We start from the raw sequence: 21,259 nt of genomic DNA, 5'->3' as shown, positions 1-21,259 counted from the left end.
AAGTAAAAACTGCAGAATCAGGCTTTTTATCAGAACTGGCCACAGAAATCCTACAAACAAGCCTCTGAATGTGCCACCAGTGCTTCTTGGATTGCTCTCTGTGATGTGCATGAGCCTTAAACTTTCTGTTATGTATATGCAGCAGTCGATGTTAAGTGAGCAATATCAATGTAAGCCAGCTGAGAATATGACCCAAGACTCACTGCAGATAGAAGACTGCAGGTAGAAAAGACCAAGAATTTCTAGCTTCCTTAGATCCAGAAAATGTGTGTCAGCCCAGTTGAAATGTAAAAATATCCTATTATATAATACACAAGCAGCCTAATTCCGAAATACAGAACAGAATCATTTTTTAAAGAAATCAGATTTTGCAGGAACAATATAAAATTAAATAGAAAGGAGATGCCAACAGAATACAGACAGTCAGTCAGCTGAGTAACCATCTCTCCCTTCCTGACCTACTGAAAATACCAGACGTGCATATAAGAAAAATAAGTTAACTTCTAATGCGATTGATTATGCAACAATTCACAGAAAGAAACAAAAGCTACCCTCATGTTTTACCTGGAAAATACCCTCTTCTGTGGGTCTTAGGGAATCCCATTCAGGAGAATCCAGAAATTGAAGAGGAAAAATATAATGCAGAAACTCTCCATCAACTGTCACTCTGATCCTACCAAAATACAGTGGATATGTCAGTATTCTATACATAAAAGTAGACAAAATAGTAAGTTACTTCTGAACATTACACAGCGGCTTGATGTGAGATACTTTAAAACTCAGCGGAGGGAGTTGAGGTCAATGAGATGTGTGTTTATTCATGCTGTTTGCAAGTTTTTGTATGTGATTTGAAAAAGCACACCAAACAGCAAGCAACCAAGGTTCAAATCCTATAGTCCTTACTCAAAGCGAGATCATTCCATAAGTGCTTGGCTTGCGGAAGGGCTGGATGTTGGCATGGAACAGCCTGAAATGGCTAACATAAATAAAGATGGTGGAAGAGCGTGGTTCATCTTCTTCTAGGAGCCATAGACCTGCCTTTGCTGTTTTCTGATTCTGCCTGTTAGAAGGCTAAGGAGTGGGAGAGAGGCATGGCAGCCCACTGTGTTGATAACACTCATGTAACATACATAGTTTTCCCATGCAAGCTAACACTGTTTTAGGAGAGGTAATTGGATGTCCCAGGAATAGCCCAGAGACATGGGGCCTCTGAATGGCCTAGCTCTCCACAGACCAAAAATTTAACTACTTAAAAAGCTACCTAGGACTCAACTGCACCTTGTATGTCCCTCTGAGGGCTACTGAGATGGGTTTGACACCTCTCATCTCCCATGCGTGCACAGGTGCAAGTCTTCATTGCATGCGCTAAAGGGGCGTGGCATGCACTTCCCTACATGTTTGACCAATGTGGAGGGATGGACACTACCCCTGCAGCACAGGCTAGCATTCATGTAGACACTAGCAAGGACTGTGGTTGTGCCCAGCTGTCATGGAGGGAGGTTATTTGTTTCCTATGCCTTTCCTACCCCTTGGACACCCACAGAACAGGCAGGTTCAGTTAGGGTATCATGTAATGATACTCTATGAAACAAACAGCATTCACTACTATTTGGCATAGCACAGTTTTGTTTCCCATGCTAATCAGATTACATGAATAGATTAACACTTCAAAATATTTTTATATTACAAAAAACAAAATGGGTAACAAATACAGTGTACACATTGAACGCATTTATCAATCTCCCATTATTTGAATTGCTATAGGAAAAATGGAAGTGGCATAATACAACGGTCTGAAAAAATATTACCCTCCTTGTTCTTCAAGCTGTTATGGTTTTTGGGTTCTCAGGCTTGGGATTTCCTGGATATGTTTAATTTTTTTTAGTGTCAGACTATTTAATCTCTACTAGTTGAATTAAATGAGAGCAAACAATGTACAAAACACAGATATACTCTTTACCTCTATATTTGGCAGCATGAAAAAGCCACACCTGTAAATGGTTAAGAACAAATGGATACAAACCTTCCAGACACTAACATAGAGAGTTTATCAATCGGTGTTTTGCCTTGCATCGCGTAACAGTGTTCTTTCTCCAAAGTAACCACTTCTGCATCACAACATAAGACAATCTTTCTAAAAACAGTCAAGGAGATTCCTAGGGGCTGAAAAAGAGAACTGTAGAGTTCCTGGAATTCTTTTTCAAAGGAAACACTCCGAACTTGATAGGTAACATAAATAAATTGTATGAAGCATATCACAAACAGGACAAAATTCCAGGAGAATATGTCAGCAGCACAGACATCCAGCCAAGCCCATACAGAAGAGCAGAGAAAACCCAATCCAAGCAAAGTGAAGACATATAGTAGCCCAAAGAATCCACTTCCTCCCATGAAGCCAACAACAAACAGAATACTGGCTAGATGGTAGATAGATCCCTCTGCCTCTTGCTTCCAGGCTACACAGGTAGGATGTGCATATATCAAGCTCTCCCAAAAACTTTCATTTTCTCCCATGGCTGGACTAATTATTTAGTTCAGTTTAAGGTATATCTGATTTTTAAAACTTTATTTATATAATACAGGTAGAGGGGTCCATTGCTTTTCCATCTTTGTAGCCTCTGCTAACTGATCATCATAATGCCAGGCTCTTCTATTTTAAGCATCTAGGAAGTTAGTGTTCTCAGAAGTCCATGTTCCTTCACACTGTCTGGTGTTTCCTTCCAATTTTGGTTGCCTCCATAACATAAGCTGATCTAGCCTAGTGAAGAAAAGAGAGGAGCATTTATACAAACATTTACAAAAAGTTAACTCTTATAAGCTTTTATAGATTTTAATGCCAGAAATTCTAGTTTGACCTCTTGCATGATACAAGTCACAGAATTTTACCAAGTGGCTCTAGCATCAAACTAATAATAACTTTTGGTTTAAAAAGCTTTCAGGTGATGGGGAACTTGCATCAGATAGGTTATTCCAATAGTTAATTATTCTCTTATAAAAATTTGCATGCCTTATTTCTAGACAAAAATATCTTTTCTTGTTTTAGACATCTTTCTTAATAACATTCATCAATAGTCCTTTTAGGGCACTGAAGGAACGAGAAATTTGGCATGAAAGATGAGATCAGATTAATTCCTTACTTAATTTAATAAGTGGAGATTATTTTATCGCTACATCAATAGCTTTACTAATCATATGCTAAGATTAAAAAAACCCCACAGTTCAAAAAAAAAAAAAAAAAACCAATAATGAACAGTGCAGCAGGTACAAATAAAAATGTCAAAATAAATTAATTGGATAAAATTCAATATTGTAATAAAGATATTAACACCAAAGCAGGAGAAAGCACCAAAATATTCTTGTTAATATTTTAATAGGGCAATCAATTGGGGTTCTGATAATCTAGATTTCCAAGTAGGTTCCATCTATCTATGGCCTCACATCATAAGGTGATCCTCCCAAGCATTTACAAAGAGAAATAAGAAGAAAGCTCCCCCAAGTTTGTTGAAACAGGAGCCTGATGCATTTTGTTTATAGGCATATGAGAGAGTAGGCTTTATAGAGAGAAAGCTAAGAAAAACAAGTAAGTTTTGGTTTGCATTTAGAAGATTCAGGGTCACTCTTATTTTGTGCAGGCATGGGTTCCAAGGACTAAGTCCAGCTCCTGTGAAAGATGTCTCCTACTCTCATGAGCCTCCCTCTGTTGACTGGCAATTTCATTATTTCAACTGAATATAGCTGCCTGGGGAAGTCATGGCTGCAGAGTAAGAGGCAATCTTTTGAACAGACAGGGCCGATCCAATGGAGGACTATGAAGATTAGGGCAATGAGCTAAACAGGACACTGTGGCTATCTGCCAACAGAAGTCATTGGAGGAAGAGATTTCCTGACAAAATTTCTGTCAACAGAGTGCGGCCTCACACAAAAGCCAATCGGAAGAGTGCTCCACTTTGTCGGCAAAGCAGCCAGACTGCCCAACTGTTCTCTCAACAAAACAGGCACCTGGAAGCACAACAGGCAGGGCTGCCCCTTGTTCTGGATGCCCTATCTGTCAAGAGGCGGCTCCCCAGAGTGTTCACAAAGTTTTTTTGTCAACAGATCCTGTTGACAAAAAGCACTCTTGCTCATCTGGGAGAAACAGAAGATTGTCGGCAAATGGGCTGGGTTTTGTTGAGATACTGTTGACAAATCTCATTTTGTGTGTGGACACTTCACTGCTTTTGTGGACAAAGATGGGATTTTGCCAGAAAAACTTGCTACTGTAACTGTAGCCAGTATGTAACGGGAAGCCAAAAGACAGACTAAAGCACCACCATAATGTGTTCATATTTAAAGAAATAAAGCCTAACGTCAATGTGGATGATTAACAAGTTTTAACTTATGTGCACTGTATCTTTAGTTGATTTGCCTTAACCTTCTTAAGTGTTTCCATGTAGACATGGCCCAATATTACACCACTATGAAACCTTTGCTTCACCACACAACCTCCCATAAAACATTACTAACTTTACATTACATACAACCATGTAAAATGTCTTTTACAGGTTGAACCTCTCTAGTCTGGCATCTTGGGGACCTGACTGGTGCCGAACCAGAGAATTTGCTGAACTAGGGGAGGTCTATATTGTCTATCAGCACTACCAACATTTCTACTGCTTACTGGGTTCTTAGGAGACACGTAGTGGTAAAACAGAGCTAAATAACAGCACAGAACACTAAGGCTGTGTCTACAGTCCCCTCTTGAAAGGGGAATGCAAATGAGGCACATTTGAAATGCAAATGAAGAGCAGATTTACATATCATGCTTCATTTGCATGACTGCATTTTCAAAAGAGTCTTTTGAAAAAGAAAAGCAGGCATGTAGACAGGGTTCAGTCGAAATAAAATCCTGTTTTTGAATGCACCCTTCTTCCTAAGAGGTAGAACTGGTGGCTGTAAACAAACTATATGGGACTGCAGAAAACTTAGCTGGATGTCCATTTATCATAGGTGTGGCCAACTAAAATCATGCTGGATCAAGAATGTTGCCAAACCAGTGACAGCCAGACTACAGAGGTCCTATCTATATTATATGGTCAACAGAAATGCATTTCATGTCCTGAGACATCTGAATGGGCACATTTTATCAGCGTATCATAATAAATAAATCTGATTCAGAATATGTAGTTGAAAATAGAGATCAGAACCTGTGTTAGTCACACTGGTATCAATTAACAGATAGTGCTACTATTTCTCCATCAAAAGCAGAGTATTGACTATACAGTTTTGACTTATATTCAAATCCTGCCAAATCTCAAATATCAAGTAGTAACTTTTTATATGAGGGATACAAATACCAAAATAAAGAAGCTACTTGTTGGCAAGGCCTTCCTGTAAACAACACGTGTTGAGTCAGATCTGTTAGAAAGGGAACAGCTAGAGAGGAGCCTGATCCAAAGCCCACAGAAGTAAATGGAAAGACTCCCATTGGCTTCAGTGGGCTCTGGATCTTGTCCATAGAAAGAGAAACAATAGCAATGTAAGAACTGCTGGTGAAAGAAATGTGGAGCTTTCCAGTTCCATGCTGTCTTCAGGCATGATCAAGGGACTCCAGAGTTTCTCATGGATCCCCAACATACACATGTAACATAGTACCTATGGCAAGCCATCATCTCCGCTTCACTGAGTTACCAACTCTGTAGAGACACCCAAATATTACTAGAAAGTCTTCCCAGGAAGGGAATGATCGAGCCATTCTGTTTGCTTTTTTAAAGGAAACAACTTTTCACAGGGAGAGCTTAATATTTGAAATTTTATTGGCACAAACTAAGTCACATGCGTCTGTACTCCCAGAAGTCAAAGGCAACACAACTATTGACATCAGGAGTGATGAATCTGGTCCAAAATGAGTCGATATGGGACACAAGTGTAGTGCAATGTCTTGCTTTTTCATAATATGTAAAATGACACCTTTCAGCTATGACATGCAACATTTCTGTCAAATATAAAAAAAGCTACAGAGTTTAAGGGTACTGCTGTATACACCAAGTACACAGGAACTTATAATACAAGAATAAGCATACAAAAATAACTTCGCAAAAGCAGTGACAAAGAGAATAGTATGTAACAAAGTTTAAGCGTTATAGCTTATACCAGCTTATTTAACACTTTCAGTATTCATTTTGATTTATTCTGAGCTCTGTGAGATAACCAGAATTGAAAAATACACTTGCTTCTATGACAGATTTTAGAACAAAATACATTTATCCCAAATGCGTTTAGCATCAGAAGGAAGTGTAAAAGTCAAAATTCATCAGTAGCGTAATGGGACATCAAATGGAACTGATTTTCCAGGAATCGCTGAAATCAGTACCAGAGAGGTCTGTTCTGGTCTGGCTATGGTCTGAAGAAGTGGGTCTGTCCCACGAAAGCTCACCAAATAAACTATTTTGCTAGTCTTTAAAGTGCTACTTGACTGCTTTTTGTTTTGAAATCGGTACTTTAAGGAAGCGTGTTATTGGTGTGGTAAGTGGATCCATCAGTTCAGAAATACCATTGCAATGACAATTCACAGAGGTGCATGAAATATACAAATAGCACATAAGTTCAATCCCGTTTAGTTTATTAAAAAAGGAACATTAGCAGCAGGATTCCAAGACATGGCTGCTAAAATGGTGGACTTAGGAAGAGTTGCGAGGAATATTGTGGAGCAGTACTGATGAGATGTTCTGGCGATCTGGCCCTCTGAGAAACAAGATCTATGTGGGGGTAGAATCTTAGGTTGTTTCCCCTCTGCCAGCATATTTTTTAAATAAAGAGGGAGCCATGTCACCCTCAGAGCCTAATTCCTGTAGAAGATACATTCTGGATTTTAAAAGATAAACTGTTCATCTCTTAGGCCTAAATTTTATTCTCAGTCACACTATTGTAAATCTCAGGGTCAACGGATTTACAAGAGAAATGTAACTAAATGTAAAATCTGACCAAGGGAACTGATGAGACCTCTGCTATGAATAAAAATTAAAAATTACTTAAAGGATGATATCATTAAGTACTACAAAAGTGGGTCAAAATACAGGATTGATGAACAGAAAGAAAATATGAAGACCCAATTGCCTCTGTCAATTCTGAAATTCTTTGTCAGTGGGGTAAGCATGCTGATACTTAACTGCACAATAAGTAATATCTTCATAGGATTTTGTGATTTACTTTTGATTACACAGATATTTCTAGTTTATTGTCAAATAAATACAGTATCAATTCCTATGAAGTCAACAAAACTGCATTTTAAGCAGTTTGTGGTCAAAATATTAATCAATAATAAGATTGAAGGTCAGTACTGTTACCTACTTCACAAACCGTTGAGCATTTAAGTTTCTTTATTTATTATTTACTTACTATTATTTATTATTTATTTATTAACTGAAATTGACACAGTAGAGCCTTAGAATTCCAGTGTTTTTGGGTAGCCACTACCAGTTAATTCAAAGCTTTTGTTACTCCTATATCTCAACATATGTAAAAACAGATTGGTTTGGGTTCATAAGATAGACCAAAAAAAAAAAAAAAATCACTAAAGCAGACCAGTGCCTAGTCAAGATATAGGACTATACAAGGGGTTATCAGAATTAATGACACAAATCTAGTGTCACTTGTATAACACTCGATAAAGAATGTCAGTTCCTGACCTTGTATTTCTTTGTTATGAGGGGGTACTTAACTCAATAGTTTCATCTTATGCCAGATTTCAGTTACACTAAAAACATTTATGAAATTGTTTGACAGAATGATAAAGCATTGAAAATATTTCAGAACTTTACAAAAGCCATCAAACAGCTCTTGTGTATGGTCATTTTACTTCCTATTTATGCAGGGGTGGAGTTTATACCAAGTTATCAAATGGGGCCACAAACTCAGAAGAAAGCCACCAACAGGACAATGGAACACACTTGCTCTGAAGGACGCTTAAGCCCATGGAAAAAATTCTCTACATTTGTAGCTGGATAGGCTCACAACGAGCCCGGTTCTCCAAAATCCACTACATGCAAAATTCTTATGGATTTTCCTGGGAATTCTGTAAATAGAGGACTTGCAGGATGAGGCCCCATAATTAAACTTGCTTCTGCCACTATTTTGGGAGTAAATATTCCTGCAAATTATGGGAGGCTAGACACAAGCTGGTACTTCGAAGTTTAAAACTTCAAAGTTGCCGTGGGGGGGAATTCACTTAATGAAGTGCTGTGTATGCAGCGCAGCACTTCATTAGTAAACTCCCAACACCCTACTTACCAGCCTCCCTTTGAAGGAGGGTGGTAGAGTAGACACAGGCAAAATGTTTGAAACTATTTTTACTTGACAATTTTAGGTAAATTACACTAATTCCTTCTTTATTGCTGTAAAACATACCAGATAATAGCTCATACTGGAGATATCTACATATTAATTCTGAATAAAATTCTGTTAAAAATTACAGTTGCTTTTTCAATATGGATGGGGACTAACAACCCTTAGAAAGTATATAGCATTATTGTAGAAATCTGAATTTTATAGACAATGCTGACCACATTAAATGGGCTATTTAGCATCTTTTCTTTTCACACTGTGGATGAAGCCTACTGACAGACTAAAACAATGCAGGTCTTTTATTTTTCATGTATGGCTTATTAGTAGCACTGGGGGAAGCTTGAATAAAATTCTCATATGTTAAACATGATTAATACTGCATTGGCTAAGTAGTTTAGCGATTTTAATTAATTGCATTTTGGAAAGAACACAATAATGTGAAATCAAAACTTCATTCCTGTTTACATATTATAGCTTTTAAACTGTTTTAAAGAAATTTACTCTTCAGTAACAGTGCACATTTTGAAAGCTGTTTTACAGCAGTGTTAATGAACTGCACTTCAACCTTGCAAACATAGTTCAGCTTAAAATGAATTAGTTTGTATTTTGCATAACCATATGAGCTCCCCCTGGCAATCCTACAATTTGCACTTCAACAAATTAAGTGCATGCAGCATAGTTGGTTATTTCCAACAGACGAAGTACACACTGAGATTTTGTTCATCATAATGCATTAATATGAAAGCCAGACTGCAAAGGAAGGAAATAGGTAGGTTCCAGTTCAAATGGATAAACAACATGATAAAACATAGGATATCATCCCATGGGTTTCAAAACATATTGCAGTAAGGTAACAAGGATGCTTTAGTGATATTAAAATAGTTCAGTTTGACTTGGGCTGTCAGGTTTGAAAATATACCTCTCATTTGGATTTAGTTTTTTGTTTTTTTTTACCTGAGCATCATATGGACTAATATTAAAAGCAACACCATACAGAAGTATGTACACCCAGAGAGAGATCATTTAGCTTCACTTTCAAATACATTAATGGCTTCAGTCCTGCTGACCATTGTCAGAAGAGGCCTATGAATTCTTTATCCTTATAGAATTAAACTACCAGGTTATTATTTATTATTTGTATTGTGCTAGTTTCTAGAAACCCACTGTCTTAAGCACTATATACACATTACGAAAATGTGGCCTCTGTCCCCAAGAACTTACAATTGAAACATAAAGACTAAAGTTGGTTTCAGCTAATAATCTTTTGCTCCTACTCTGATAAAATTTTATCTTAAAGACCTTTTTCTACAACAAATATTTGTTTAAAAAATACAAAAAGAAAATCTTGCCTTCTCCCTCAAAATTAAAAATGTCATATTATGCTTCCCTCTTTAATGTTATCTCTTCTCTTCACTAAAGGCATATGCAACATGAAGTACCTAGAGATTTTATAGACAACTTAAAGATCTGCCATTGGGCACAGTATTGTGTCATGGCTAAATAACAACTCTACAAATGTGAAAGCCTTTTTTTTTTTTTTTTTTAAAAAAAAAAACAAAAACAGGTCACAAGAGTCATTTTCCCTTGAGTATATGCAGCCAAACTCTCATTAATCCACAGTATGGCAATAAAACTAAATTTTGGAAGCCAGATTTTATCAATGACATCTTTATGACATTGGCAGGTGGTTCTATGATTCAATATTATAAGAAAGCAAATAAATAAAATGCTTGCCCATAAAGTGATTGGCAGATTAAAGGTACACAAAGTCTTAAAGAACAGCTGTTGGCTTGTGGAAAATTTTGTAAAGCATTCTATTTAGAAAAAAGTCTGACATTTTCCGTTACTCTCCATTCCTTTCTTTGCCAATATTATGTATTAAAGAGAGACAGACATGATCTTAATGTAAGAGTTGAATTGCTCTTGCTGCTCCTTATTATGCTTAAATTATAATTCCCTAGGGCTGGCAAAGGAGAGCCAAACCAATGAAGTAAGTGGTACTACTCCTCACCTAAGTAAAGGAAGAAGGATTTTGACTATAATTGGTTCTTGCGGGGAGGGGGGCAGACAAACCAACTACAGTAAGCTTTGTCTTAACCAGCATTCTATCATCAGGAACTCTCAAATGACTGACATTTTAACCATAACTAAATTTTAGTTACATTGTCAGTAATTACTGTATGGTGAAAGTAAATACAAATAAATACAGCAAATAGAGAATAAGTTTACAGTGTACAATACTACTATTGTTGGTAAATAAAGTACTCTGCATACATTTTTGCTTGTTTCTTAATATCTAAATTTGTTTTTCTTTAGTGTTATGCATTGCTAGGTATAGTTCTCTATTATCCAGAATATTTGACTACCTGGCAACCTCCAGGTCCTGGGGCTGCTAGAAATGAAAGAGTTTACTACACAAAACCTATTCCTCCCTGTGCTCCGTTGGAAAAACAGTTCTGCACATGGAAAACTTGCAGGATCAGGTTCAAAATTAGGACTCCAACTGGGAAAATAAACTCCAAATTCTTTCCCAAAAATGTTTTTGTTTTGTGTATGTATCTTTACTAATCAAGGAAGAAAGGTGACATTCAAGCAATAGTTCGTTTAAATGCAACTTTTAGGTGATCTCAAAATTACTGCATTTCACTACAGTACTATTTTTAAAGTGATGCCTGTAGGTGGTAGAAATGTGGAAAGCTCCTGTTTCAATGAAATCGGTTAGTTCAACAACCAATATGGATTTACAGTTGTCCTCACTTGCTCAAAAGGCATCTTCCCCCACCCCCTGCCTTAAACAGCTGTGCTCCCGCGGCTTGTGTTCCCATTTAGGGTTCATGTGTCTAATCCAATGCTGCGAAGTTACTTTGCTGCGGAGAGCCCCCCACCCCCGACCGCTTCCCTCTCGCACGCGGGGAGCCGGGTTGTAGTTGCTGTATCCCCGCCTGCCCCCACCCTCCCGCTCACGTTCCGGGGACTGCCGCGAGGTGCCCCGGGCGCCCGGCTCTCCCCGCAGCGGGCGGGCGGCGGCCCCTGGCTCATCACCCCACATGGTGCTGCCCCCTCTCGCGCTGGCAGCGGGGCCGGGGCCAGCCGCTGCAGGGCGGGGGCTGCAGCAGCTGGGGCCGGCCGAAGCGCGTCTCCCTGGGAACTTTCTCCCGCGGGAAGCGGCGCCTCCAGCCCCGATTGCAGCCGCTGCCCGGCCGGGCTGGGGGGTGCGGCGCGTGCCCCAGGAGCCCCCCTTACCTGGTGCTTTGCCCCCTGCCGGGTGCCGCAGGAAAAGTTTCCCGGCGCCGGGCCCCGGCAGGCAGCGAGCGGCCGCTCGGACTGAGAGAGGCCGGGAACCGCCAGGGGGCTGCGGGCGGCGCCTGCTCCAGGGCAGACAGGCAGCGGGCGGCCACAGCGCGCAGGCGCTTCCCCCGGCGGAGACCCCGAGAGGAGAAACCCGGGCGACGGCGGGCTCCGGGCACGTGCCGCTCGGTGCGCCCGGCCCCGGGGGCTGAGCTGGCGGCGGGCGAACTGGAGCCAGCGCCTGCAGGTATTAATAGCTGGGGGTGAGCCAGGAAGCGATGAGAGGTGCCGGGCCCCCAGCAGTGCTCCCCTCCAGTGCACCCCCCCACCTTTGTCTTCTGCCGGGGCCCCCAACCAGCCGCCCCTCTCTGGGAAATACAAGCCTGCACAGAAGGGAGCCTGAGGCGCAAAGCTCCGTGTCCAGCTTCTGGGATCGTGCCACGCTTGCTTCCGTTGGGTGCATGATCGTGCGCCCGTGGCTCGCCCTTCTGCCAGGGCTGTATTAAGGGGGAACACGCAGCAGTCCTGACAAACAAATACCCGGCACGGAACTTCTGTAAACACCAGCAGGCGCTTGTCTCCCTTGCTCGCCTTGGCTGAAGCCAATAGAAAACAGCTGTTGGCAGATCGAGGTGTTACTGGGGCACGATCTGCCCTGCCTATATTGCGGGTGTTGTCTGTCACTGGCATTCTGTATGCCGGAGCTGCCTCCCTCCCACAATGAGATATTTTAAAAAAACATATTTACGTGTTGTGTTTTTCTGACTTGCCTTCTGCTGATGGAGCATTTGGGGTTCACATCTGCAAGCTTTGCATTCATGAGAGTGTTTATCTTTTAAAAGGAACGCTTAGGTTCTCCGGTGAGACTGTGATTTCTGCAGGTGAGGCTTGAAGAAAAACAACAAACCTCACAAGATGGGATAAAACTGTGAGATTTACCAATAGTGCATAAGAGAGGTAGTTGAGATCATATAATTAAAAAAAAAAACCCCTATGACAATACACATTGCCTACTCTTTGTTAACTTCTCTATTTTGTGCTCACTATTTTATGGTACTTCTTAGTAGGACGAGAGGACCATAAGAGTAAGTTTTGCTCATCACACCTTTTGTGAGTCATTATTGTCCCCCATTTATTCTGGGGCACCACTGTGGATGGAAGACAGCCTCTCTTGGGAATAGTTTCAATTTCTGTTGAGAGCACCAGCAAGGAATTACCCTTAATTAACCATCAAAACCACAGTTCAGAGTAAACAAAAAGCATTTAGCTTTTATTTCCAAACTACTGCAGAATAGGAGGAAGGAAGGAAAGCAATCCTTAGAAAATATATATCTGTTAGGAATTTGGAGCTGGATCTTGAACACCTTACAGAGGCAAACTCCTTATTTGGGGGTAATGTGAAAAAGCCCTGTGGCTATGGCTAGTTCACAGTGATTTGTCAGCAGGAGTTTTTGTCAGAAGATATCTTTTGACAAAACTTCTGTTGTTAGATTGCAGCCAAACTCCCTAGCGGATTGCAAGAGTGATCCTCTCTGTTGGCAGAGAGTGGCCGGACTGCCTGGCTGCTCTCTTGATGAAACAGTCAGTCGGAAGCACAGCACACAGGGCTGTCCAGTGTCATGGAAGCCCCATCTATCAACAGAGAGGCCCCCCGGAATGTCCAAACTGGTTTTCTGTCAACAGATCTCTGTTGGCAGAGGCGTTATGCAGGATAAGACTGTCGACAAAAATGCTGCGTCCTGTCAGTTTACTGCCAACAGAACACCTTGGGAATCTGGACGCTCCCCGGGTTTTGTTGACGAAACACTAGTTTTGTTGACAAAACCCTGTAGTGTAGACATAGCCTTACAGACTAGCCCAGAAGTGGAAGAACCAGAAAATAGTAGATTTTACTATGGTCCTAGCATTTCAGAACTCGCAGGTTTTTTCAGGTCTTGACATAGCTGCAGCACTGGTAGTTATGAGAGATCGTTTCACAGTCCGTTTAGCCAAAGAGCTCATTTTACAAATGCCTTCTCTATCTTACAAGTGATGTAAAGTGTTGTCTCTTTATCTCCTCAGCGAACAGTCTAGATACTTGTATGGACCTATCGCTGAGTGCCTCTTAGGTATTTAAAATCAGAAATGACAATAAAATAAACTAGATTTACATCTTCCTTTAAGCTGTTTCTTTAGAAATAAATACCTCTAGAGCTGTGGTGTCCCATACTCTTGCCACTCACCACATGTGGTGAACTGGACACCGTGGTGTGGTGAAATGTGGCTCCTCAGAGCCACACACGTGGAGCACCCTCTGGTGGGACAAGTGTATGGTGGCAGCAACTCCTCCTGTGGCTCTTGCCCCAGTATGGCTTCTGCCATGGCGCGGCTCTGGTGAGTCGCTGGCAGGTTGAGCAAGGGTGTATGTCTAGCTCTGTGGGAGGGGAGGGCACTGAGTTGTGGGGGCGGGGCTGTGGTGACTACAAAAGGACGAAAACGACAAGCATGGCGATCCTTGAGTTTCTGTTGGACACCACTGCTGCAGAGGCTACAGTGCAGGTAAAGAAAAATCTGATTTCCTTCTTTTTTTCTAGTTACCCAGCATATACTGCTGTTTCATCTGAAACGCACTATGAGAAATATATTTCTTCATTACGTGATTGTAAAGCTTCTGTTTGTACCTTGCCTTCAGTTGTCTTGTTTCAGATTAACCAAAGGTGTCTTATATGATCTAATTAAAAGCATTGACCCTGTGTTGATGTATCTTCTTTTAACATGTTAATTGCATATTCTTTCTAGTGGCTGCTTTGGGGAAATATAGTTTAGGGATTGACATAGTTTTATAATTAAAATTAATACAGAAAAATGACAACATATAAAATACACTCTTACAATGGTTACAGAAGTCAGTCCTTACAGGTAATCAGTTTTTTTTTGGTCAAGGTCCAAATTTTTTGATCAATGTGTAGTACCCAAAGACATGGAGACCTCATCTGGGGTAACCAAAGTCTCTGCTCTACAGCCTTGGCTAAAAGGTAGCTGGCCTTTAGCTCATGTGAAAGAGATCAGGCCTTTAAACCCTATGCTTGCAGGTTCTATCCCTGATGCTGGCAACGCAGGTCTGTCAGTATTACAAATGTACGATAAAAGTTCAGACTCAAGAGAAAATACAAGTGAATAAGAAGAGTTCACAGTCTGTTCCTAAGTGTCTGGCAGTACAGATTTGCCCCAAAGTTCACCTATTGACTCAACTAGAGTTTGAGGTGTCTCCATTTAAAACATTATGTGTAGGCAGCCTCAGCTGTGACTTCTAGTGATATATTATTGCTGGCCAGCTGTGAGGCTCGAGATTCAGTTCTGGAAACTCAAATACTTCTGTACCCCCATGGAGTCTTGCTAAAAGGGAAGGAGGGGGTGCAGCAATCTACCTAAGCTAGTGTTTCCCAAATGGTGTTCTGCAGAATCCCAGGGTTCTGCGAGAAAAATTCCATCGCAATGACATTTTGTGATTTTTAAAGAATAAATAATTAATATTTAAGGATTTATGAATTTTATCAAAAACAGTTTGCGTTTGTGTTTGCCATAGTAAGGGTCCCTGTGTAACGACAGCTTACCCAGAGAGTGGGGATGATGATGTCACTCCTCAGCACTGCGTACATAGTCAGTGGTGTGATCACCTGTTATATACCACCCTATAGCCCCATACTCACTCTCAGGGAGCGTGGATCACATGGAGACTGAATATGAATATAGTATTGTCACATGATTTCTTGTATTTAAAAATGTAACAGTGACAAAATATAAATTGACTATGATCAAGGGTTGGCAGCCTTCAGCTCCAGAGCCACACATGGCTCTTTAAGGAGTCATTTGCACCTCTGGCTGCTTCCACCACCGATTCCTCTGTGGCTCTCTGCCCTGCGGCTACTGAAACAATAGAACTAAATTTAATTGGTTTAACGGCTGGCAGGGCAACAGGAGGGATGTAGTTGGTGAAGTAAATCATGAGTTTAATTGAAAACTGCCAATAGAATGCATGTTACTCTTTGAGCTTTATATTTTGTACATGTTAAATGCAATTTTTTGTTTTTAAATATATGCAATTAAAGTAAATGTTGATCTCATGACCTTGTTTAGCATTTTTTTTGTTATTATACTTATTTGTGGTCTACTTTTTCAGCTCCTGTTATTAGGGGTTCCGCAAAATTCTTTCGAGTTTAAAAGGGTTCCCTACCCAAATAAAATTGGGAAACACTGGGCTAAGCATTTTAAATTGCAGAATTAGGACCTACCACAACAACTTTCAGACCCTCTTTCCATGGCTTCTCTCTCTCTCTCCGTGTTTTGAGGTGTGAGTTACACATGCTTCCTCATTCATTTATTCTCCTAAACTTGAAAAATAGACCACCAGAATGAAGTGCTCCACCAGCAGCCCTGCATCATAGGGACCATTATGGGGCTGTGGTCTCTCTACAGTCCTTACCTTTTCCAGGTAAAAACAAACCTATCTAGTAGGGTAATATTAAGTCTATAAAATCTAAGAATTTAATGATAGGTGCTGAAAAGGCCTTTAAGTATTGTGAGCACCACTTTTAGTTAACATTTTGTGAAAGTTTGACCTATATTTTTGCAGTGTTTCCATTTCTGGACTCACTCCTCCCTCTGAAGTCAATAGTACAACACAAATAGGAGGCTAGACTGGGAAGGATTAAATCTTTATTGATGCATGTTAATACACATCAGTTTCACCACACACACACAAACCACAAAGCTATTTTCGTCAGTAATAACAGAAACTTACGGATAGGAAAAGTGATAGAAATGCTGCTTGAGATCTTAGTTTGATTTAAGAATATTTGCTTTGTATATTGCAACACGTAATGTTGACAATTTGTGTTTATACCAGCTGTGGGGTTGATGTGGCTGGTGCCTCCTCTCTGTTCCCTGTTGCCTAAGGTATAATGTAGGACTCAAGTTTCACTATATAAACTGGGGTCAAAGAAGGAGACCATCAAGAAAGGGAAAAGAAGGAACAGAAAGAATAATAAGGAAAAACATGGAAGAACTCACCTCCAAGAGACAGCCTAAGATCAGAGCTGCCAAGAATCTTTTGCATGCCCGTGACATGAAGCAGACAGAATCCATACGAGATTGACCAGCTTCATTAATGGAAAGTTTGCCGGCATGGATCAGGATTGGTAAGCATGGCATTGTATGCTGAGCAGAATTAGGGCATGTGTGTATTCTGCTTGCTTGGTAATTGTTAATAAATAGAGAGTAAGGATATTGCTGTGTAAGGCTCTTTGGCAAATAAAAAGTTCTTCAATATACAGGAAGTTACACCTTGAGCCTTTGGAATTGGATAAAGGTGTGCACCGCTAAAGTGTGGGAGTGACCGAAAATTTTGTGTGGGTAACAAACTGAAGTAACTAGTTTTTTTCCACCCCCTCAGACCTGGTTATATGTTAAATCATGCAAAATTCTTAATTCTAGGAACCACCATCTAGTTAATATTTCTATAATACTAAATAAGTAGTTAAAACAAAAAGCAGTCAAGTAGCACTTTAAAGACTAGCAATATAGTTTATTAGGTGAGCTTTCGTGGGACAGACCCCCTTCTTCAGACCATAGCCAGACCATCTGGTCTATACACTATCAAAACAAAAAGCAGTGTATAGTCTATACACTATCAAAACAATACAGTGTATAGTCTATACAGTGTATAGTCTATACACTATCAAAACAAAAAGCAGTGTATAGTCTATACACTATCAAAACAAAAAGCAGTCAAGTAGCACTTTAAAGACTAGCAATATAGTTTATTAGGTGAGCTTTCGTGGGACAGACCCCCTTCTTCAGACCATAGCCAGATCATCTGGCTCACCTAATAAACTATATTGCTAGTCTTTAAAGTGCTACTTGACTGCTTTTTGTTTTGATAGTGTATAGACTAGCACGGCTTCCTCTCCGTTACTAAATAAGTGGTTATGAGGGTTTATATTTTTTCCATGATTATGGTTAATTTTGTTGTTCGTGTACTGTAGTGATCTTCATCTCGCACACAGAAAGTTCAAATATGAAGGTTTCTAATCACTGGTTCACATTCATTCACAATTGCCTTAAGGATGTACCTGAGCCATAATGTTTATTTTTCATTGGGCTAATAACAGATGGGATAGAGACCAATAGAGAAGAGAACTTCTGAAGTTTCTAATTTTGTCTAATTAAAGTATCTGTAAAGATCCAATCATTCATATGAATTAGTATAACAGATGAGGGGAAACTGACTTTGGGAAACGAGAAATATAGTGGTTGATGAATTCTTACTGGTGATTCTTAATGATTAGTGGTTTACTCATTGATTTAAAATGTTCTTTATTTATAGGAGAAATCATAATGTGTTTTGGTAACATATCTGTGAGATACTTTTCCAATTGTTCTTGGTTTCAAGCAGTGACCAAGAAGCGTAAATTCTCCCATATCATGAGTCATCCAGGCACAGTTAGTGTACTGTAATGCTACCTATGTTAATCCACTCAACTCTAAATCACACATTTCCTAACCATTGAAATTTGGGGCTGAGATTTCAAATATCCTTTTAAATTTAGTCGCAATACAGTACATTGGGCTGCATATACTGGTGCAGTAAACTGCCAACAAGTGCACATTTGGGCTACGTCTACACGTGAAGCCAACATCGAAATAGCTTATTTCGATGTAGCGACATTGAAATAGGCTATTTCGATAAATAACGTCTACACGTCCTCCAGGGCTGGCAACGTCGATGTTCAACTTCGACGTTGCGCGGCACCACATCGAAATAGGCGCTGCGAGGGAACGTCTACACGCCAAAGTAGCACACATCGAAATAAGGGTGCCAGGCACAGCTGCAGACAGGGTCACAGGGTGGACTCAACAGCAAGCCGCTCCCTTAAAGGGCCCCTCCCAGACACAGTTGCACTAAACAACAAAAGATACACAGAGCCAACAACTGGTTGCAGACCCTGTGCCTGCAGCATGGATCCCCAGCTGCCGCAGCAGCAGCCAGAAGCCCTGGGCTAAGGGCTGCTGCCCACGGTGACCATAGAGCCCCGCAGGGGCTGGAGAGAGAGCATCTCTCAACCCCTCAGCTGATGGCCGCCATGGCGGACCCCGCTATTTCGAAGTTGCGGGACGCGCAACGACTACACGGTCCCTACTTCGACGTTGAACGTCGAAGTAGGGCGCTATTGCTATCCCCTCATGGGGTTAGCGACTTCGACGTCTCGCCGCCTAACGTCGAAGTTAACTTCGAAATAGCGCCCGGCGCATGTAGCCGTGACGGGCGCTATTTCGAATTTAGTGCCGCTACTTCGAAGTAGCGTGCACGTGTAGACACGGCTTTGGTGGAATTAGAGGGGAAAAGGCCAAAAGTCAGTGCTGATTTACTAACAAAACCATCACTGATTTCAAATAGTTTTAGGGCATCACAAAATAGGTAGAAAAGTGAGGGGACCTAGATCAAGATTTTTGAAAGTGACCTGTTATTTTATGGGCCTTAATTTTTGAGTCCCAAAGTGTGACACCTGGTTTTCAGAATATGTTAGGCATTTATTCACTGAAATTCAGGTCCTTATGAAATGTCCCAGGCTCAAAAATCTGCAGACCTGGAAATCATATTTGAAAATCTTCATCTTCCTGACTGGTGCATGTTAAAATTATGCATAAAGCGGAAAGTGGTGAGTGGAAAATAATAGAATGGCTATAAAATTGCATAAGGAGGATATACTTGCATTGCCTATCATGCTTTGAGTCAGCCAACTGAGTAATTAGTCTTCTCTTGGATTCATTTCAAAAGTCTTGTGTTTTTTAATCTGCCTAAAATGATTCATTTTGAGACCAAATGAAATAATAAATACAAAAGCAAATTAGAACAGGCACTGTCCCATGCAACTGTTAAGCAAAATATAAATTATACATTTTGAACTGTAAAAATGTCATGCACTTGTAAGAAGGTGCACAAAGGAAACTCAGATGAATGACATCAAGAGTCTAACTGTTGGTTCCAGACTGCTGCATTTGCACAGTTCTGGCAGCATAAGGCAGCAGCAACAGTGACAGCCACCTATCCAGGAATTCCCTCAGTGCAGGGAGGATTTCTTAGGTGGCATAGAGCAAGTGCAGCAGCTGTATTTTATCCTCCCGCTTCCCAGCTGCTAGTGTCATGACATGACCCTGTATGTCAGCTATTCCCAGCTGTGGGAACAACCCCTTGGCAGCCAAGAGTAAGTTAGAACTCATTGCTATCAAAGACTGCTGTTGGAGCTAACAGAATCAGCATGGACATATGAAAGTGAGGATTAGTATCAACCCATGAACTGGGGCCTATCTACGACCGTGATGCACAAGGCTTAAGAGCCTAAACAGAAAAGTACAGACTCACCACCATGACTCATCTTACCAGGATCAAGGAACTCTGAACACTCCGTAAAATGCGAAGGGTTGTCTTGATATCTCCTTCACAATAGCCTTGCCCGCAAACCAGAGAGCAGTAGCTACGTGAGATTGTTACAAGCAAGAGATGGTTTGCTGATCAAGGACATAAATACTGCTTATTTAAAGAATACTAATGACCTATCTTTCTTTGGAGAAGAATTAGTGATTTTCTCATTATGGGGTCAATAAAGTAATGCTTGGTTTAACTCTTTAGAAGGTAGTTCCCCTGGGTTTCTCGGCTTTATGTTCACTATTTGAGTGCTGATAATGCTGTTGTTCTTCTTTTACAACTGTCAAGCTGCCCCATATCCCAAATTCATCAGAGATTTTTATTTTCTTAGGATTCCTTGAGTGTTCACTAAATCTTAGCAGTGCACATGCTTTTTTTCTTTCCTTTATTCTTTTCTCTTCTCTGTCAATAAAGATAACTTAAAAACCAAGAGAGGCTACTACAGTGACATGATAAAACATTGCTTTTAGAGGCTCTATAGTTCTCCCTCCTTACCCACCAACAAGGTAATACTTCTCTTTTTTTAGGTAATCTGAAGAGACAACATGGAGGAAATATTAGTCACATGGAATCCAAGCTATATAAAGTCTATAAATTTTTGAAAAGTCTTATCAGAGGACTGACTTTCCTTAAAGAAAAAGACAAAATTATTTAGCATTCAGTATCATTTAAGAGGACTTGGGACTCTGTGTCATTATCTTAAAATTCTACATTTTACTACTACCTAATAAATAAAAAAACAGATTGTATCTCAACATAATATAATTCTGTCATTCGTATATTGCACTCCAAAATAAACCAAAAACCAGATTATGGAGCACTATTCATGCTCTCAGATCAAAAAAGCAGTCCAGTAGCACTTTAAAGACTAACAAAATAATTATTAGGTGATGAGCTTTCGTGGGACAGACCCACTTCTTCAGACCATACCAGTATGGCTATGATCTGAAGAAGTGGGTCTGTCCCACAGAAGCTCATCACCTAATAAATTATTTTGTTAGTCTTTAAAGTGCCACTGGACTGCTTTTTGGTTTTGATAGTGTATAGACTAACACACCCATCTCTCTGTTACTGTTCATTCTGTTATTGATGTAAGAAACTTGCATAAATCGCATCTGTTATGTCACCCAAATGCTGTGTCTACACTAGAGGGCTTTGTTGACATAACTGGTCACCGTCCTGGGACCA

General features: G+C 40.4%; 1 protein-coding gene and 1 long non-coding RNA gene across 3 annotated transcripts in view; one reads left to right on the top strand and one right to left on the bottom strand.

Annotated features, from left to right (window-relative positions):
• POPDC3 (popeye domain cAMP effector 3) overlaps positions 1 to 14,013 on the bottom strand; it is an 83,420-nt gene extending 69,407 nt beyond the window's left edge. Inside the window, exons 1-3 of one of the 2 annotated variants that reach the window (XM_074990815.1) lie at positions 11,991 to 14,013; positions 2,024 to 2,758; positions 565 to 673 (exon numbers count right to left, since the gene is read on the bottom strand). In XM_074990815.1, coding sequence (XP_074846916.1) covers positions 565 to 673; positions 2,024 to 2,514 — 600 coding nt within the window. In that variant the 5' untranslated portion in view covers positions 2,515 to 2,758; positions 11,991 to 14,013. Of the gene's footprint in view, positions 1 to 564; positions 674 to 2,023; positions 2,759 to 11,562; positions 11,683 to 11,990 lie in introns of those variants that run through there. The other variant, XM_074990814.1, reaches the window with a different exon arrangement.
• LOC142011413 (uncharacterized) lies at positions 11,740 to 20,906 on the top strand. The gene is made up of 3 exons (XR_012645077.1): positions 11,740 to 11,854; positions 16,543 to 16,784; positions 20,599 to 20,906. It is a non-coding gene; the product is annotated as an uncharacterized LOC142011413 (long non-coding RNA).
• Positions 20,907 to 21,259: the final 353 nt, after the last annotated feature.

Source organism: Carettochelys insculpta, chromosome 3 (assembly GCF_033958435.1).
Source record: "Carettochelys insculpta isolate YL-2023 chromosome 3, ASM3395843v1, whole genome shotgun sequence".
In the NCBI taxonomy this organism is placed as follows: Eukaryota; Metazoa; Chordata; order Testudines; family Carettochelyidae; genus Carettochelys; species Carettochelys insculpta.
The sequence above is the reverse complement of the archived record's forward strand: the minus strand, read 5'-3'. Positions and strand labels throughout refer to the sequence as shown.